The sequence below is a fragment of the Sander lucioperca genome, chromosome 8 (assembly GCF_008315115.2).
Source record: "Sander lucioperca isolate FBNREF2018 chromosome 8, SLUC_FBN_1.2, whole genome shotgun sequence".
In the NCBI taxonomy this organism is placed as follows: Eukaryota; Metazoa; Chordata; class Actinopteri; order Perciformes; family Percidae; genus Sander; species Sander lucioperca.
In genome coordinates, this window is record NC_050180.1 from 41,259,960 (window position 1) to 41,276,384 (window position 16,425).

The 16,425-nt window shown below is 42.7% G+C and overlaps 1 protein-coding gene across 1 annotated transcript; it reads left to right on the forward strand.

Annotated features, from left to right (window-relative positions):
• The first annotated feature begins 5,454 nt into the window (after nt 1-5,454).
• LOC116046694 (olfactory receptor 56A4-like) lies at nt 5,455-6,399 on the forward strand. The gene has a single exon (XM_031295090.1). It carries the CDS (start codon nt 5,455-5,457, stop codon nt 6,397-6,399), a length of 945 nt encoding a protein of 314 aa, XP_031150950.1.
• The last annotated feature ends 10,026 nt before the right edge of the window (nt 6,400-16,425 follow it).

Genomic DNA, 16,425 nt, shown 5'->3' on the forward strand with positions numbered 1-16,425 from the left:
ATGTTTTATCAATATTAATAAAGTTATGAATATGGTTATTAATAACTCCACCAAAATGACAAAACAATCAAAACGGGGCACCACCCTGCAATCAGGGACCAATAATCAAACTGTGAAACCAGTCTCATTTAGATGGTTTTCCCCCTAAAATACAGATCTTAACTTGGTTAATCTATCTGGTATTCTTTAAAGGAACAAAAGGAATCATGAATTTGAGCACTACCTGTGTTCAACCAGCAATTATTACAGCAAAAGACACAAAACAATCACAGACAACTGCTATTTAAAATATAGTAGAATTTATTAACTTCAAAATTATCAATGGCCAATCAATAATTCTTCGATCAATTAAAACCAATATACCTTTATTTAAATTACAACAAAAGCAAAACAGCAAGCATGTGGTGAGCATGCTCTGTGTCTGGGTGTGTGTGTGAGAGTGCGTGAAAGAGTGCGAGGAGGGGGGGGATGTGACGAAACCCAGGGTTGCTAGGCTACGCCCCAGATTAGCCGTTACCTCGTTTGAGCTGGGCTATATGTTAGCTGCCAAAGAGGGACACACTAGCTACTTCGCTATAGGCCAGCTGTTTAGCTATTCATGCACGTGCATGCGTGTGTGTGTGTTTGTGTGTGTGTGTTTGTGTGTGTGTGTGTGTGTGTGTGTGTGCGCCGTAGTTGACTGACGGAAGGCAGGATTATGGCTCCACTTGTCCAGTAATTAAACTTCTCCACGGCAGGAAGTAAAAGCTACAGTTCAACACAGTTTCAACTCAACATCAACAATATCTGGATCAGAGATACATTCACAGCCAAAACGATTAATAATCAAAGTGTGCAGAAATAGCACTGTATTAATCAGATCACATTAATGGTAACACAAATAGCAACAATAGCAAATTGCTCATTAATAAAACACACCCTGTTCTAATCTGCCCAGAACACTATGAAGCTTCTTACTTTTGGATGTGTAGTTCGCTTAGTTTGTTCGGCGGATTCTTCGTGATGAACAGAAAGCGAGTTAAAACACGGGCCCGTGATTTAACGAACAGAAAAGTTCCTCCCGGCAGATGGGGAGCTTTTACAGAGTCAGAAGAGGCATCCTCCTTTCCTTGGAAAACAGGGCAAGTTACCCTCTGCAGATTCGGTGAGAGACAGAAAATCTTCTTCACCAGGACCCCCTTTTGTAGTATCATGAAGATACCCACTCCACTCAGCTCAACTCGACCAGCAAGGTGAGGCTGTGGATTTCTCGGCAGCGCTGCAGTGTCATCCTTTCAGTAACGAATCACTAGTGGAAAAGACTCAGGTTTGTGTGTGTCAGAAAATTTTATAGTCTCAGGCCCCATGCTGTGTTTGGAGTCCACTGGTCCAATGGGAATCCAGGACCTCCTGGCGTTTCGGCCATTTTGCGACTTGCAGTCTCCTGCTGTAAAATGACTTCACCCTCTTGACTGAGGAGACATGTGCTTTCTTTTGTCTCAGAGGTAGATCAGGATTGGAATTTTCCATGTAGGCCCAGATCTTTTTGTCTCTCAGAGGTTGATTTAATCTAGGGCCTTATTGTTTAATATCCAGTTTAATTCTTCCTTACTTATTTTGTGGCTTGTTGTGAATGAGTTGCCCTTTTTTAATCATAACATTATAATGATGTAGGATTTTGAATAAACAACACGGCCTATGAGTATGGAATCAGATTTGTGTCAAAATCAAACAAAATGTAGTAAATATCAAACAAAAATAATAACTGAGACCTAAAGTATGTTTGACAACCTCTGGTCTGTCTGGTTTTAATTTCTAAAAAAGCTTGTAAAACATCAACCCTGTTGTGCACATTCAATCAGGACAAACTGGGCTATTAGAATATGTGTGCTGCAGTTATGTCACTTGAATGTAAAAAAAGGTTGTGGGACCATAAAGACAAATAAAAAAATAAAACGGAAATGGAATCTCACAGATGTGTTGATATCGTACACACAGCAATAAAAGCTAAGCCAATCTCCTGTCTAAAACAGTTCTCATATGCATCAGGAGTCAAAACAGTGAGGAAATAAACATAACTTATACAGTGGACAAAATATCTACATTTCTTAAAAAAAAAAAGTCCAGACGCTTTGCCAATCCTCAAAATAATAATGTCATCTTTATTGATATCACACACACAGCAACTCTACACAAGCATATGTGTTGTCTAAAACAGATCTTTGGAGACAAAAATAAACATAATGAACATTATAACTCATAAAAGGACAAACTATTTACATTTTTTCAAAAAAGGCCCAAACTTATGCCAAAACTCCAAACAGTAATGCTATTCTTCTCTGTAGAACGGTTTAGAAAGGTTATAGACGATCTTTGGTCACATCTAACTATTCTGTTCTATTTCCTCAGGTGATCTCTCGTCATAAAAAACAATCTTTGCTTGGTCTCTCGGATGACGTATTGCTGGCCTTATATGCGCCTAATGTGTTGATGGACCAGCCTTCCATTGGTTGACAAGACATAAACAAGTGTCTCCCAGAGCATCATGGGAAACAAAATGGACGGTTAGCATCAGAGATTACGGCGATCGGCGGTGATTAACGAGCAAAAATCATAAATTTTGGACATATGTATCAATCTTGGATGTAACAGTTTGGATTTATTGTTCAAAGACCCCGAAAAACTCTGGACTTCCAGGCTGGATACAATATGATCAATAAGATGCTGGTTTTTATCGTATGCGACAACTCGGGCGCAGTTGGTTCAATAGGGCAAAACAGCCCAGGGAGGGCGGAGGGGGTCCGGAGGAGGGACAAACAAAAGTCAACCCTGGAGAGAACAAGAGACCATGGGGCTTGGGAACTGAGGACAGTGGGGCTCGGGGACAGAGGCTGCAGGCAGCGGCGAAGACGGAACCCCTCTGGCGGCCGAGCAGGACAGCCAAGACTCTCTGGAGACCGGCGGCAAAGGCGAAATCCCTCTGGAGACCAGTGGCGCAGGCAAAAACCCTCTGGAGGCCAAACAGGCGGGCGAAGACTCTCTGGAGGCCGAGCAGTACGTCAAAGACTCTCTGGAGACCAGTGGCGAAGGCGAAACTCCTCAGGCGGCCAGCGGCAAAAGCGAAACCCCTCTGGTGGGTGGGCAGGCTGGGCAGGTGAAGGCAGCTGGGCTTGAGCCAGGCGACAGGTCAGCTGGACTGAAGACAGGCGACGAGGCAGCTGGGCTGAAAACAGGCGACGAGTCAAATGGACTGAAGACTGGTGACGGATCTGAGTGGCTGGAGCCAGGCGAAGGGACAGCTGTGCCAGAGTCCTGTGACAAGGCAACAGGAACATGAGTCGGCCGTGCCACCGACAGAACATGGGGAGCAGGAGTCTCTTGATCACCGGATAACGGCAAAGTTTCTGAGGAAACGTGCACCGGCAAAGTCTACGAGGCGCCTGGCACAGGCACAGTCTCTGAGGCGCCGGGAATCGGCATAATCTGTGAGGCACCGGGCAAAGAAGGCTCTGGGAGATGGATCTGCTGAGACTTTGGAGGACTGGTTCGCTGAGGCTCTGGGAGGACAGACCTGCTCCGTAGCCTGTCAGCGCACCTCCATAAGGTGCCTAGCAAGGGTGGGTCCTCCTCATACAGACAGTAAAAAAATGTTATGAGTTTTCCATCAGAGTCCAATTGTGAAGGTGAGGCTCAAAAACTGCTGGGTCCATTTGAGGTCGGATCATTCTGTCACGGGGGGGGGGGGGGCAAATGCAGTTAATACAGAGCTGAGTTGCATTCAGAAGATTTAATAATAGAAAGAGTCCTCGAAAAACAGGCAAGATATCCCAAAAATACAGATGATACAAAAAAACAGGAACATGGAACAAGATGGAACACTGAGTACATACCAAACCAGGTAAGAATAGCATGGCACAACAAAAGCAGAAATCCAGGACAGACCAGAGACAGACCAGAGACAGACCAGAGACAGACCAGAGACAGCAGCAAACAGCACGCAATAATCCGACAAGACAGAAAGGAAACACAGAGACTAAATACACAGGGTAACGAGGTTAAACAAGGAACAGGTGACACAAGGGAAAGGAACAGGTGAAACACATTAGGGCTGGGCAGAACAATCAAAAAAGGTGGGAAAACACAAGGCAGTAGTAAAACAAAACATGACCAGGGAGAAAAGACAGACTTCAAAATAAAACAGGAAAAATAACATACACAACCATGACACCATCTCCTCCTCATGCACTCTGTAGCGGACAATGTGACAGTGAGACAAAGCCGATTAAATGGTAAGATCAATACTTGAAAATATTACGAGTAATCGTTATTCCCACATATACTTTCTGCAGTCTGACTTCAGTTCACCACCGCACCATCTGCGTCACCAATTCCCATCATCTCCAAAATGTGCGTACGCATGGGTCAGAGTTTGCGTGGAGGACCGCACATTCTCCCGTCAAGTTTGTTTTTTATAAATCACAACCTTTGCGTGGGAAGTGGCGTACGCACATTTTCAGCCCTATTTTGTGCGTACGCCACGCTTACAAATGAGACCCCTGGTCTGAGTTCTCTGGTGAGCCCTCAAGTGGAATCCTCCAGTAACAAGCGTAGTATATGGGCAGTTTCATTCACGATGCAGCAGGTTGTCTACGCAAGTAGAAAAGCAAGTATATCTCCAGCCTGGAAGACTGGATTTCAGGTATACCAATGAAACACAACACATAAACACGTAGTCAGTGTGTGACACAGCGTAGCTCCCTTTGGACCCTGTGTGTACAGGTTGCTGCTCTCAGTGTGACAGCAAAACAGGATAAAAGTTCAGCTGCTGCCTCAGTCTGCTGTGGGTTAGGGGAGGGTGCTGTGTATTATTCTAAAAGTTTACATACACTGATGCAAAGACTGTTTTCTGAATATCTTTTTGACTACTGACACAAGACACATATGAACACTATATACAGTACATTGTTTCAGCTGATTTTGTCAGCTGTTCTAAGACACAAAGGTGGACAACTACGCTAAAAGCTTTTCAGAGAGGTTGAATGTAATTGCAAAGATTTCACTTGTGGAAAATAACTTTTTGAATGTCTGTCATGTATGACCCTTGTTAACCTGGATACTTCTCTTTTTCATTCATTCAAATGTAATATTGTTCAATGAGAAATGTGAGGTTTCTTGTGCATTTAGTTCATGTGACACTGACCTTTTTCCTTCCATATCTATTTTTTGACCATGTCTTTCTGAACTATCTGAAATGTGTTACTTATGCAGAATATTATCAGGCACAATTGTTAGAAATGTGCAGTTTATGCAACTTATATGCTGCATTCATATAAGTTAAGTAAGATAAAATTGTGCTTATTGTATGTTTTGTGTCTACTGTTAAAATAGGACATTTTGATGCACACATTTTAATCTCATTTACTGTACCTCAATCTGTTTTCACTTCTCTTCTTCCAGTTCTGCTGTTGGTCAGACATGAAGAGCAACAACAGCCTGAATCCTTTGTATTTTCAGTTCACTCTGTTTGCAGACTTTGGGCCCCTCAGATATCTGTTCTTCAGTCTGTGTCTGTTGCTCTACATGACTATTGTCTCTGCTAACATTGTCATTATTCTGACAGTCTGTCTGGAGAAGTCTCTGCATCAGCCCATGTATATTTTTATCTGCTGTCTGTCTTTTAACTCTCTGTACGGCTCAGCCGGCTTCTTCCCCAGGTTTCTGATGGACATTCTGTCTGACACTCAATTGATCTCACGTCCATTATGTTTCATTCAGATATATGTTATTTACACCTATGCATCATGTGAGATGACTATTCTGAGCATCATGGCCTACGATAGATTTGTTGCTATTTGCCAGCCTTTACACTATCACAGTAAAATGACATTTAAGATGGTAACACATCTTGTGATTTTTGCCGTGCTCTACCCTGCATTTGCTATGGGTTTCTGTCTCTTCCTTACTGTTAGATTACCGTTGTGTGGCAATAAACTGCACAGACTTTTCTGTTCCAACTGGCCTGTGGTTCAGCTCTCCTGTGTGGACACAACTCTGAACAACATAGTAACTCAGTTTGTCACGATGACAACCATCTTCATCCCCCTGTTCTTTGTCCTGTACACCTATCTACGTATTCTGATTGTTTGCAGGAGAAGCTCGTCTGAATTCAGAGGAAAGGCGTTACAGACCTGCCTGCCTCACATCGTGACATTCATGACCTATTCTTTCTCTGTCTTCTGTGAGCTGTCATTGACTCGATTTGAGGCTGATAAAATTAATCCTATCATCACAGTTGTTTTGTCTTTAGAGTATTTGATGATCCCCCCCATTAATAACCCTCTAGTTTACGGCCTGAATCTGCCTCAAATCAAAGGAGAGATATTTCGATTTTTGAAGAAGATTCCTGCTGCGAAAATGTAAAATTAACATGCACATTTAGAAAACTATATATACTGTATCTCTAAGCCACAAAATATGCTTCTAGAATATGTTAAATGTATTTGTCCATAGATCTTGTCTGTTATTACATTCATTTTAAGGTGGTCTATGAAAAGAAAGATGTGTTCAACCTGAACCAAAAGAATGATATTAACGTTGCAGATTCATGGTTCAACTAACAGCTCCACAGGCTAAAATACATCTTTTAAACTCACATTGTGGGTTTGAATTAGTCTCAAATGTTAATAGATTTTTTTTGTCCATTTCTCACACAATAAATGTAAAAGCACATGTTAGAAATATATATCATGTGCTCCTTTTCCAGGCAGATTGAGGCCTTTGATATCATGTTCTCAAATGTTTCACATCAAGGACACCTAAACTGACACAAATTAGGCCGGGACCCCCAGTTGACTGATTTGTCCCAGGGCCACCCACCTGACAGGATGTTTCCTTTTGGATGTTTTACTACAGAAAGTGTATAAAACCCATGATAAAAATAGTCATACATTCTATTATTGTGTTACTTATGGATGGAACTATAGTGGAAATAATTACCACTGTTGTAGAAAAAATAAGAACTGATGGTGGTCAGGTGTGTTTGGTGGGAATTTGGTCTCACAGAGTTTTAGCTCTGTATGTTCCACTGTGTTTATTCTGTTTTAATATTACTTTGTGGTTTGTGGGGAACCAGTTGCCCTTTGTAATTATACGTACACTGTATTTACACAATATTATAATGATGTAGGATTTGGAATAAACAAGACAGTCTACAGCTATGAGTGTGGAATCCCATTTGTGTCAATATAATCAAACAAAACATCTTAAATATCAAACAAAAATACATATTGGAGAAAAATAAAAGAAACTCAAGCCAAAAAAATGTCATCTCAAAGTATAAAGGGAAAGAACTTCCGGTTTGGTGAGCATGTGAGAGCGACGTGGTCTCCGTCTCCCGTAACTCAACTCTGCAAAACCCCGTATTTTTCTTATACCCTCAACGACCCAAGTAAGAACTGACACCTCACAAACTCAGTATAACAACGTGTCACCAGGAATAATGTCAAAAGCAACAAAACTGTCAAAGAAGGGCGAGAATGAAGCTCTGAATGCCTGCGCTAACACATGCTTAACTAGCATCGAAGGCCTGCTGGAAAAACATAGAGCTAGCATAGCGATGGATATTAAAAACTCCCTCGCTGCCCTGGAGTCAAGACTGGAAAAGATACAGACCACGATGTTAGATCATGGACAACGTATCATCTCACTGGAAACCAGTGCCGAATCAGATGACCAGCGTATTCGTACTCTGGAGGCGAGGTTGGTAGCTTTAACTGATAGCAACAACAAGCTACTAGCGAGGACGTCGGACCTCGAAAGCCAGAGCCGCAGGAATAATATCCGAATCATTGACCTTCCAGAATCGATTGAGGGACCCACACCCACCATGTTTTTCTCGAAGCTGTTAGTTGAACTACTCGGAGAGGAGATCCTGGAATCCCCTCCCGAGCTTGACCAACCGCACAGGGCGCTAACCGCCAAGCCACAACCAGGATCGAGGCCGCGGCCTGTGATTATCCGCCTGCACCGCTTTCGGGTTAAGGACCTAATCATACGAGAGGCCCGCAAAAGAAGAGGGAAACTACAATATCAAGGAGCCCCCGTCCAGATCTTCGAAGACTATGCTCTGGAGGTGGTTGAAGAACGCGCAAAATACCGGACGGTGATGGCAGAACTGTACAATCTCTCTCTCAGGCCCGCTTTACTCTTCCCGGCTCGCCTTCAGGTAACACTCAACGGCGTGGCAAAGAAGAGGTTCTCCTCCCCAGAGGAGGCCGCGGCGTTCGCTTCAAGGTACAAACAGAGCCCGAGGCTGGACTAGCCTGGCCGGCTAGGTTGGGCATACACAACACTAAGGCAGCTCCGGTGGGACGTAAGGTCACCAGGTATAGTTCTGATCACCAAGGCATAACAGGTCAAGGGTATATGACCGTTATTAAACCCTAACCGTTGTAAAATAACAATATGTGACTGACAACTTTTGTTTTGGACTACTGGTAGTTGCGCATTGCGTTAGCCAGTGGCTACCGCGCTAGCTGTCCCTCTGCCTTGGGCACCAATGGGCTAGGCTGTCTCTTCCAAAGTCACTCTTCTGCAGCAAACTGAGTTAATTTTGTACTCGGATAATTTATTTTACCTATTTATTTTTTGTTGCTCTTGCACGAATTTGGACACTTTCATCTTTCGGTTTTATGGGACTACTAAATGTGCAAAGATTTATTGCTTAATTTCTCTTGTATTTTCTTAAAGCTGTAATTTTTACAGAGCTAATAGCCTTCATTTAGATGAAGAAATGCACAGTAATTGTAAGTTTTGACTAATGTTGAGTTTAACCAAGCGTAGGACTTGGTTTGTTTTGTTCTGTCCTGAAAGTTTACTTACTACAGTAATGGTAAATAAGTATATTGGACACATTACTTGGGTCTTAGTTTACTATGTAATATTCCACATATTATACAGAATATTTTATTTTCTATATATTCTCTACTTCGTGTTGGAAGGGTACATTGAAGTATTTTGTTAAAGACTCAAAGGGTTATGTAAAACATATTATGATACTTGTTGAGTTGTGGGTTCTGAGACGACTTTTTGAGGTAAGATGCTTCAGAAAGGGAAGTATGAGCAAGTTTGTTTAGTAGTTGATGACATTTCTGGGGGCTGGTGGTGATATGGGAGGGGACAAGGGCAGGAGACCAGGTCTCCTCACAAGTGGAGTGAAGGTTCTAGAGAATGGGCTGGTAAAGAGACCTTGTCTGTTTGTTTTGTACTTACGTGTTGCACTGTCTTATGGTTTTTTAAGTTTTTAATATCATTTGTTATGATTTCACTTATATTCTGCTGCCTGCACCTTAGAATCGACCTGATACCCTTGCTACCATTAGCTGTAACATGACTGGCTCAATAGATGGAGGGACCACCGGTGGGCAGATGGTAAGGTTCGCCTCTTTAAACACAGGGGGCTTGAATTAAAACGAACAAAGATTATGACATATCAGAAATCTGAACGCAGATGTGATACTTCTTCAGGAGACACACCGGCTAAAATCTGAACATGGAAAGTTGTGCCGACCCTGGATAGGACAAATCTTTCACTCTCAATTTAATTGTAAAACAAGAGGTACAGCTATATTAATTCCGAAAAACGTTCAGTTTACCTCTAGCAATATTATCACAGATCCAGAAGGACATTATACAATTATCTCTGGTATATTATACCAGAAGCCTGTAGTCTTGGCATCAATCTACGCCCCTAATTGGGATGATCACAGCTTCTTTAATTCGGTATTGTCTTTAATTCCCAATCTGGACTCCCACACTTTGATTCTGGGTGCGGATTTGAATTGTGTCATTGACCCAGTTCTTGACAGGTCGAGCTCCCGAATTATCCCACCCTCAAAGATGTCACAAGCTTTGTCCACCCTCATGGACCAGTTTGGCTACATTGATCCCTGGAGATTCATGTCCCCACGTTCCCGTTATTATTCCTTTTTCTCGCATGCCCATCGTTCTTTTTCTCATATTGATTACTTCCTAGTGGATGAAAATCTTGTCTCTTCACTTATTTCTGTACAATATTTATCCATAACAGTTTCAGATCACTCAGCCGTAGCACTGGATCTTCGTTTTGACCTAAAACCCAAACATTTTAGGTTTTGGCGCCTCGAACCTCTACTTCTTAAAGAAGAAAAATTCTGTGATTATATTTCTGACTCAATCACAGCCTTTTGCGACACCAATAAAAATAAAGAGACCTCCCCATCATTGCTATGAGATACCCTGAAAGCTTTTCTCAGAGGCAAGATAATTTCATATACATCCGATGCCAATAAACAACGCAGAATGCATAAGGAAGAACTGGAAAGATTAATCGCAGATCTGGACAAATCGTTAGCAGTATCAAGTGCTCCGGACTTGTATAAAGAGAGACTCAGACTTAAGACAGAACTTGACTTGCTCCTTTCAACAGAAGCTGAACGACTACTTCTTCGTTCCTATGGATCGCTATATGAACATGGTGATAAGGCTGGGCGCCTCCTCGCTCACCAGCTAAAAGCCAGACAAGCATCCAACCAAATTATCCAGATTAGAGATGAGTCAGGCACGGTAGTGACCGACCCAATTAAAATTAATGCCTCATTCAATTTATTTTACCGTCAACTGTATAATCTGAATCCCCCAGTGATGACACCCAAATGGACGCCTTCTTTCAAAAACTAGACTTACCAAGAGTTTCACCCAATGACAATCAGATGCTGGACGCTCCTTTAACACTTCCTGAGATAAAAGAAGCAATAAGCTCAATGAATAGTGGTAAATCTCCGGGCCCTGACAGGTACCCCGTTGAGTTTTATAAGCGATTTTCTAACCAGCTGGTCCCTCTACTTTTGGAGATGTTTAATTATTCATACAGTCATGGCTCTCTACCACCCACCTTAGTGCAAGCCTCCATTTCCCTCATCCATAAAAAAGATAAGGACCCTCTAAACTGCGCATCATACAGGCCGATTTCCCTCCTACTTGTAGATGTGAAAATACTAGCTAAAATTTTAGCTCGTCGCTTGGGGCCCATTATGCCTTTAATCATCTCGGAGGACCAAACGGGGTTCATTGGTGGGAGGCACTCCTTTTCCAATGTCAGAAGGCTTCTTGGCATCATTCATACTCCATCCTCTCCTACAGATCCGGAGGTGGTCATATCACTTGACGCCGAGAAGGCCTTCGATAGAGTGGAATGGCCCTACCTCTTCTCTTCCCTGCAGCAATTTGGGTTTAGTACCATTTTTATTTCTTGGATCAAATTATTGTACTCCTCTCCCCAGGCGTCAGTATGCACGAACACATGGCGCTCTGATCCTTTCCCCCTTTTTCGCGGCACACGTCAAGGGTGCCCCCTCTCTCCACTGTTGTTCGCATTTGCAATTGAGCCACTGTCCATAGCATTGAAATCAGAAGGAGGATTCAAAGGAATAAGGAGACATGGAGAGGAACATAGGGTCTCGTTGTACGCTGATGACCTACTCCTGTATGTAAGCGATCCCCTGTCAAGCCTTCCACCCATTCTCTCAATCCTGGACTCTTTCAGCGAATTCTCCGGGTATAAATTGAACATTTCCAAAAGTGAGTGTTTCCCAATAAACCAATTGGCTACAGAAATTCCAACTCATCTCATACCATTCAAGATCGCTGTAGTGGGCATAAAATACTAGGAATAATGGTCACACGATCTATGCGCATACTGAAAGAACGGAACTTCTCGGAACTGACGGCAGCAGTCAAACAAGATCTTCAAAAATGGAACCGTTTACCACTGTCTTTGACGGGCAGAGTGCAAACAGTAAAAATGAATATCTTACCACAGTACATTTACCTTTTTCAATGCTTACCAATCTACCTCCCTCGATTATTTTTCAATCGTATTAACAGTATCATATCCACGTTCATTTGGGCAGGTAAATGGGCCAGAGCAAATAAATCCTTACTCCAGAGAAGCAGATCATTGGGTGGACTGGGATTACCCAACCTCCTTGGCTACTATTGGGCGGCCAACACACAAAAGATTTTGCTCTGGTTCACCTCACCTCAACATAGTTGGTGCCAATTAGAGGCGAATTCATGCTCCACGTCCCTCCAGGCGCTAGTATGTAGCACCCTCCCCCTTTCACTTGCAAATTTTACATCCAACCCCATTGTAACTAATACATTACAAATTTGGGCTCAAATCAGGAAACAGTTTGGATGGCTCTCCATTCCCCTTATTACACCTCTTTGTAACAATCACTTATTTGTGCCTGCCAAGATTGACTCGCGCTTTGCAGCTCTGGAAAAGAAAGGCCTGAGATGCCTGGGAGACCTGTACATAGACGGACTGTTCGCCAGTTTCAACCAACTACGCTCAACCTTTGGACTAGGTAATACAGACTTTTTTCGCTTCTTCCAACTTCGCAACTTTGCACGAACCTACTCTCCTCAGTTCCCCCAAGCCCCACCCCCCAGCAGTATAGACTTAGTACTTCAGGCTTAATCTTTGCCTAAGGGCCATGTATAATTTCTCTATAATCTCATATCACCAACAAATGATTCATCTGCAAATAAGAGCAGAGCCGACTGGGAAACCGAACTCCAGATAAGCATTTTGGACGCTCTATGGAAAAAAGCGTTGGAAGCTGTTAACTCCTCCTCTAGCTGTGAAGACTCTCTGTTATCCAATTTAAAGTACTCTTTAGACTGCACTATAGCAAAGATAAACTCTTCAAACTTTATCTTTATGTGACGGATGCTCTCAGACACCGTGCAATCTGACCACATGTTCTGGATGTGCTCTAAATTGTCTAAGTATTGGCAATCGTTTTTTAAATCTATTTCTGACATCCTAGGTATTTCTGTTAGTCCTTCGCCACAGATAGCTATTTTTGGGGTGCCTCCTGATGAACTTGTGACCACATCTTTGCAGAAAAATGTTATAGCTTTTGCGTCCTTGATTGCGCGCAGAAAAAAATCTCCTCTTATGGAAATCCTCCCAGCCACTTTCCTTTAAATCCTGGCTACATGATATGTTATTCTTACTAAAACTGGAGAAAATCAAATTCAGCCTCAGAGGCCGTCCTGAGAAGTTTTACTCACACTGGAACCCACTACTTGATTATGTTGATAAACTTCCCGCTACTGAAACGTCCCCCTATTCTACGCCCACACCTTGCCTGGTCCACCGACCCCCCCCATTAGATGTGACTTCCACGGGCAGCAGACAACCTGTGTTACATCCTCTTACTTATATTTATTACTATTATTATTATTATTATTTATTTTATTTTGTTTATTGGTTTATTTATTTATTTATTATTTTTCCACAAGTATGGACTGTTATCTAAAACCGATTGGAGTACATTAACCTGTTGTTGATGTAAGGGTCTCTGGGGTGGGTGGGATAAAAAATGAAAATGTGACTCTGTGGATGTATTGTTTACTGCAACTGTGAATCAATAAAAAAATATCAAAAAAAGAAATAAAAAAAAGTATAAAGGGAAAATACAGTCTTGCAGCTGTAAGCAGTCCAACAAAGTGCTGCCGTGAGGGACTAAACCAGGGGTCTCAAACTCCATTTACCTGGGGGCCGCTCGAGGCAGAGTGTGGGTCAGGCTGGGCCGCGTCAAGTATTCAACAAAAGTATTCTTTGTTTGCTTTCTTAAATAAATCTTGTTGCCTCAATAGACATTTTTTAAGATTGGCGACCCGGTTCTTTCTCTCATCTCCCTGGTATGTTGTATACTCCTCAGCATGTCTAGTTGAGTAATGACGTCTGATGTCATATTCCTTGTACACCGCAACTTTCTCTGTGCATATGAGACATGTAGGGGTGCCCCTGTGCTCGATAACAAAATATTCCGTCTCCCACTTTCACTGAAATTGCCTGAGCTCGTCGCCAACCTTTCTCTTCACGGCACGTTTTGAGAGAGACATGACTGGAACTGGGTGAAGGCAGATATTTTCCGTCACTCCGGAACACGTTTCTGCCAAGTGACTAACGTTGATACTTCCGTTGACAACAAATGCCGCAGTCACGCGACTAGCTATGGTAGCCCATAAGTGATAAAAAAATAAAATAAAAGCGTGGCAAGAGCGGCACACGCAACGACTTAGCAAAAAGGTGCGTTTCAGAACAACGTGCAGGCCGCACTGACACTAAACTTTGATGTCAAGTAGGGGGGCCACAAAATATCAGCCCGCGGGCCTCAATTGGCCCCCGGGCCGCGAGTTTGAGACCCCTGGACTAAACACACAATGGTTTATCCTAAACACTGAGAGATGCATAAACACACTGTGAGGCGCTCAAGATTGTTTTGCAATGATTTATTAATCCACACTTAAAATACCACTAGTACTGCAGTTACCAAGTTTAAACAGAAAGTGTTCACTCCCAGGCTCACCCCCTCTCTGTCAAAGCCCCAAAAACCCAGTTTAACAGGTGGAGCAAATAAATATAATGTTATCACTTCCACTCAAGCCACGATGAACACGCCCACCACCTACAATATAAGTGCACAATATAATAATAAATAAATAATATAAATGAGACCATAAACAACATACAGTATGTGGCTCCTACATACAGTGCTGGGGATTGCTCTGGCTTAAATCAAGTTGCTACAGCCACTAACTGAAGGTTGTGTCTGCCAACCCACAACCACAATCTTTCCCTAACCTTAACCAACATGCTTTTGGTGCGTAACCGTATTGCCAGACATATCTCCACAGCACTGCACAATAAGGTCTGTACAGAGAAAAAAAACACTCTGGGTTGTTTACATTTTTCTTTAAACCAATGACAATCGTCTTGGGCGGCGCTAAGCTCTGGACGCAGCGACGGTGGCTCTGCTAAATAGTCCCAAGAAGAAACTTGTTTTAGTGGAACATTTGGACACCACAAAGAAAAGGCCACATACAATATTAAATTAACAGTTGACACAATACAGTAAGGTGAGCTATTTAAATTAGCTGATACATGCTTAAACCTCATTAGCTCTTACCAGTGTATCGCCATGTGTATTTCGTCCAAAGCAATCCCCGCCAATCAGTCCCATAACGTGCCATTTTCAGCCTGTAGCTTGCGAGCTAAAAAAAAATGTTTGTTTCCTGTAGCCACGGGATTCTCAGAACAGCAACTATTACGACCCCTCCCTTTCTGTCTGCTGTGGCTTCATTGGCCTCCTCCTGCCAGAGCTGTCAGTCTGGGAGGATCTATCAGGTAATAGGCTGACACCTGTGGTAGACCTCAAATTAGGCCTCAACCTAATCTATATGTGCCAGACCTGTCTCATTGTCTGTCTCTCTGATTTGGGTTTGTTTTGGCATTTTTGTTGCAGTCATTAATCCAAACATTCTTCACCCATTTATACACCAAACTCGAAAAGTCGACATGTACATTAAGCAAACAGTGAAGATTGAAGCGGTATAACGGTATAATGTACCGGGGAGAGCAGCAGCTACACAGGGTTTAGCGAGTAGTATGTAAGGCCGAAATTCCGCATAGCGAGGTTGGTTGGGGTGGCGGATGAGTCAAACACAGGACTTTCACCCAGGAGACCAGGGTTCGTGTCCCGCCCGGCACGTTTCCTAAAGTTGCTTTATTCTTTAACTGTCCCGTTATTCCCGCGTGTCACGGAAGCGTAAGCCCACCCACAACCTTTTCCTGAACCCAACCGTCCCGTTATACCCACGTGTCACGGAAACGTAAACCCACCCACGACCTTTTCCTTAACATAACTGCATCAAAAGGGATGCCAATAGTCCAGTATTAAAAGACATTCTAAACAAATAGGTTTTGAGTTTGGATCCAAAAAGAGCTACAGCTGTATTAGTGTGAATATCAGGGGGTAACTTGTTCCAGAGTCTCGGGGCAGCAACTGCAAAAGCCTGATCACCCCACCATTTATACCTTGACCTTGGGACTTCTAAAACCAGTTGATGTGAAGACCGCAATGACCGGTTGTGCTCACGCAGGGTTAAAATCTCAGACAAATACTCCGGGGCCAGGCCATTTAAGGCCTTGAAAACAAACAATCAAATCTTAAAATTGATTCTAAAACGCACAGGGAGCAAATGTAGGGTGTAAAGAACGGGAGTAATGTGTGCACATCTAGATGTATTTGTTAAAAAGCGAGCAGCAGCATTTTGCACAAGTTGAAGTCGTGAGATGGAGGTTTGATTCAGACCAACATAGAGAGCATTATTAAGGCCAAAAGAGTTCAAAAGGGTTTTTAAAATCATTAGCAAATGGGTTTGAGGGGCAACACACATGAATATTGAAGTCCCCACAAACCAGGAGCTTGTCGTATTTTGGAACAACATCAGCTAAGAACTCAGAAAACTCGAGCATAAAATCCTTGTTGAGTTTTGGTGGGCGATAAATAACTGCACACAACACAGGAGAATCCAGTTCAACCACAAACA

What these genes read in the sequence shown, in the direction of transcription:
- LOC116046694 (XM_031295090.1), top strand. Translation starts at nt 5,455, where the DNA reads ATGAAGAGCAACAACAGCCTGAATCCTTTGTATTTTCAGTTCACTCTG.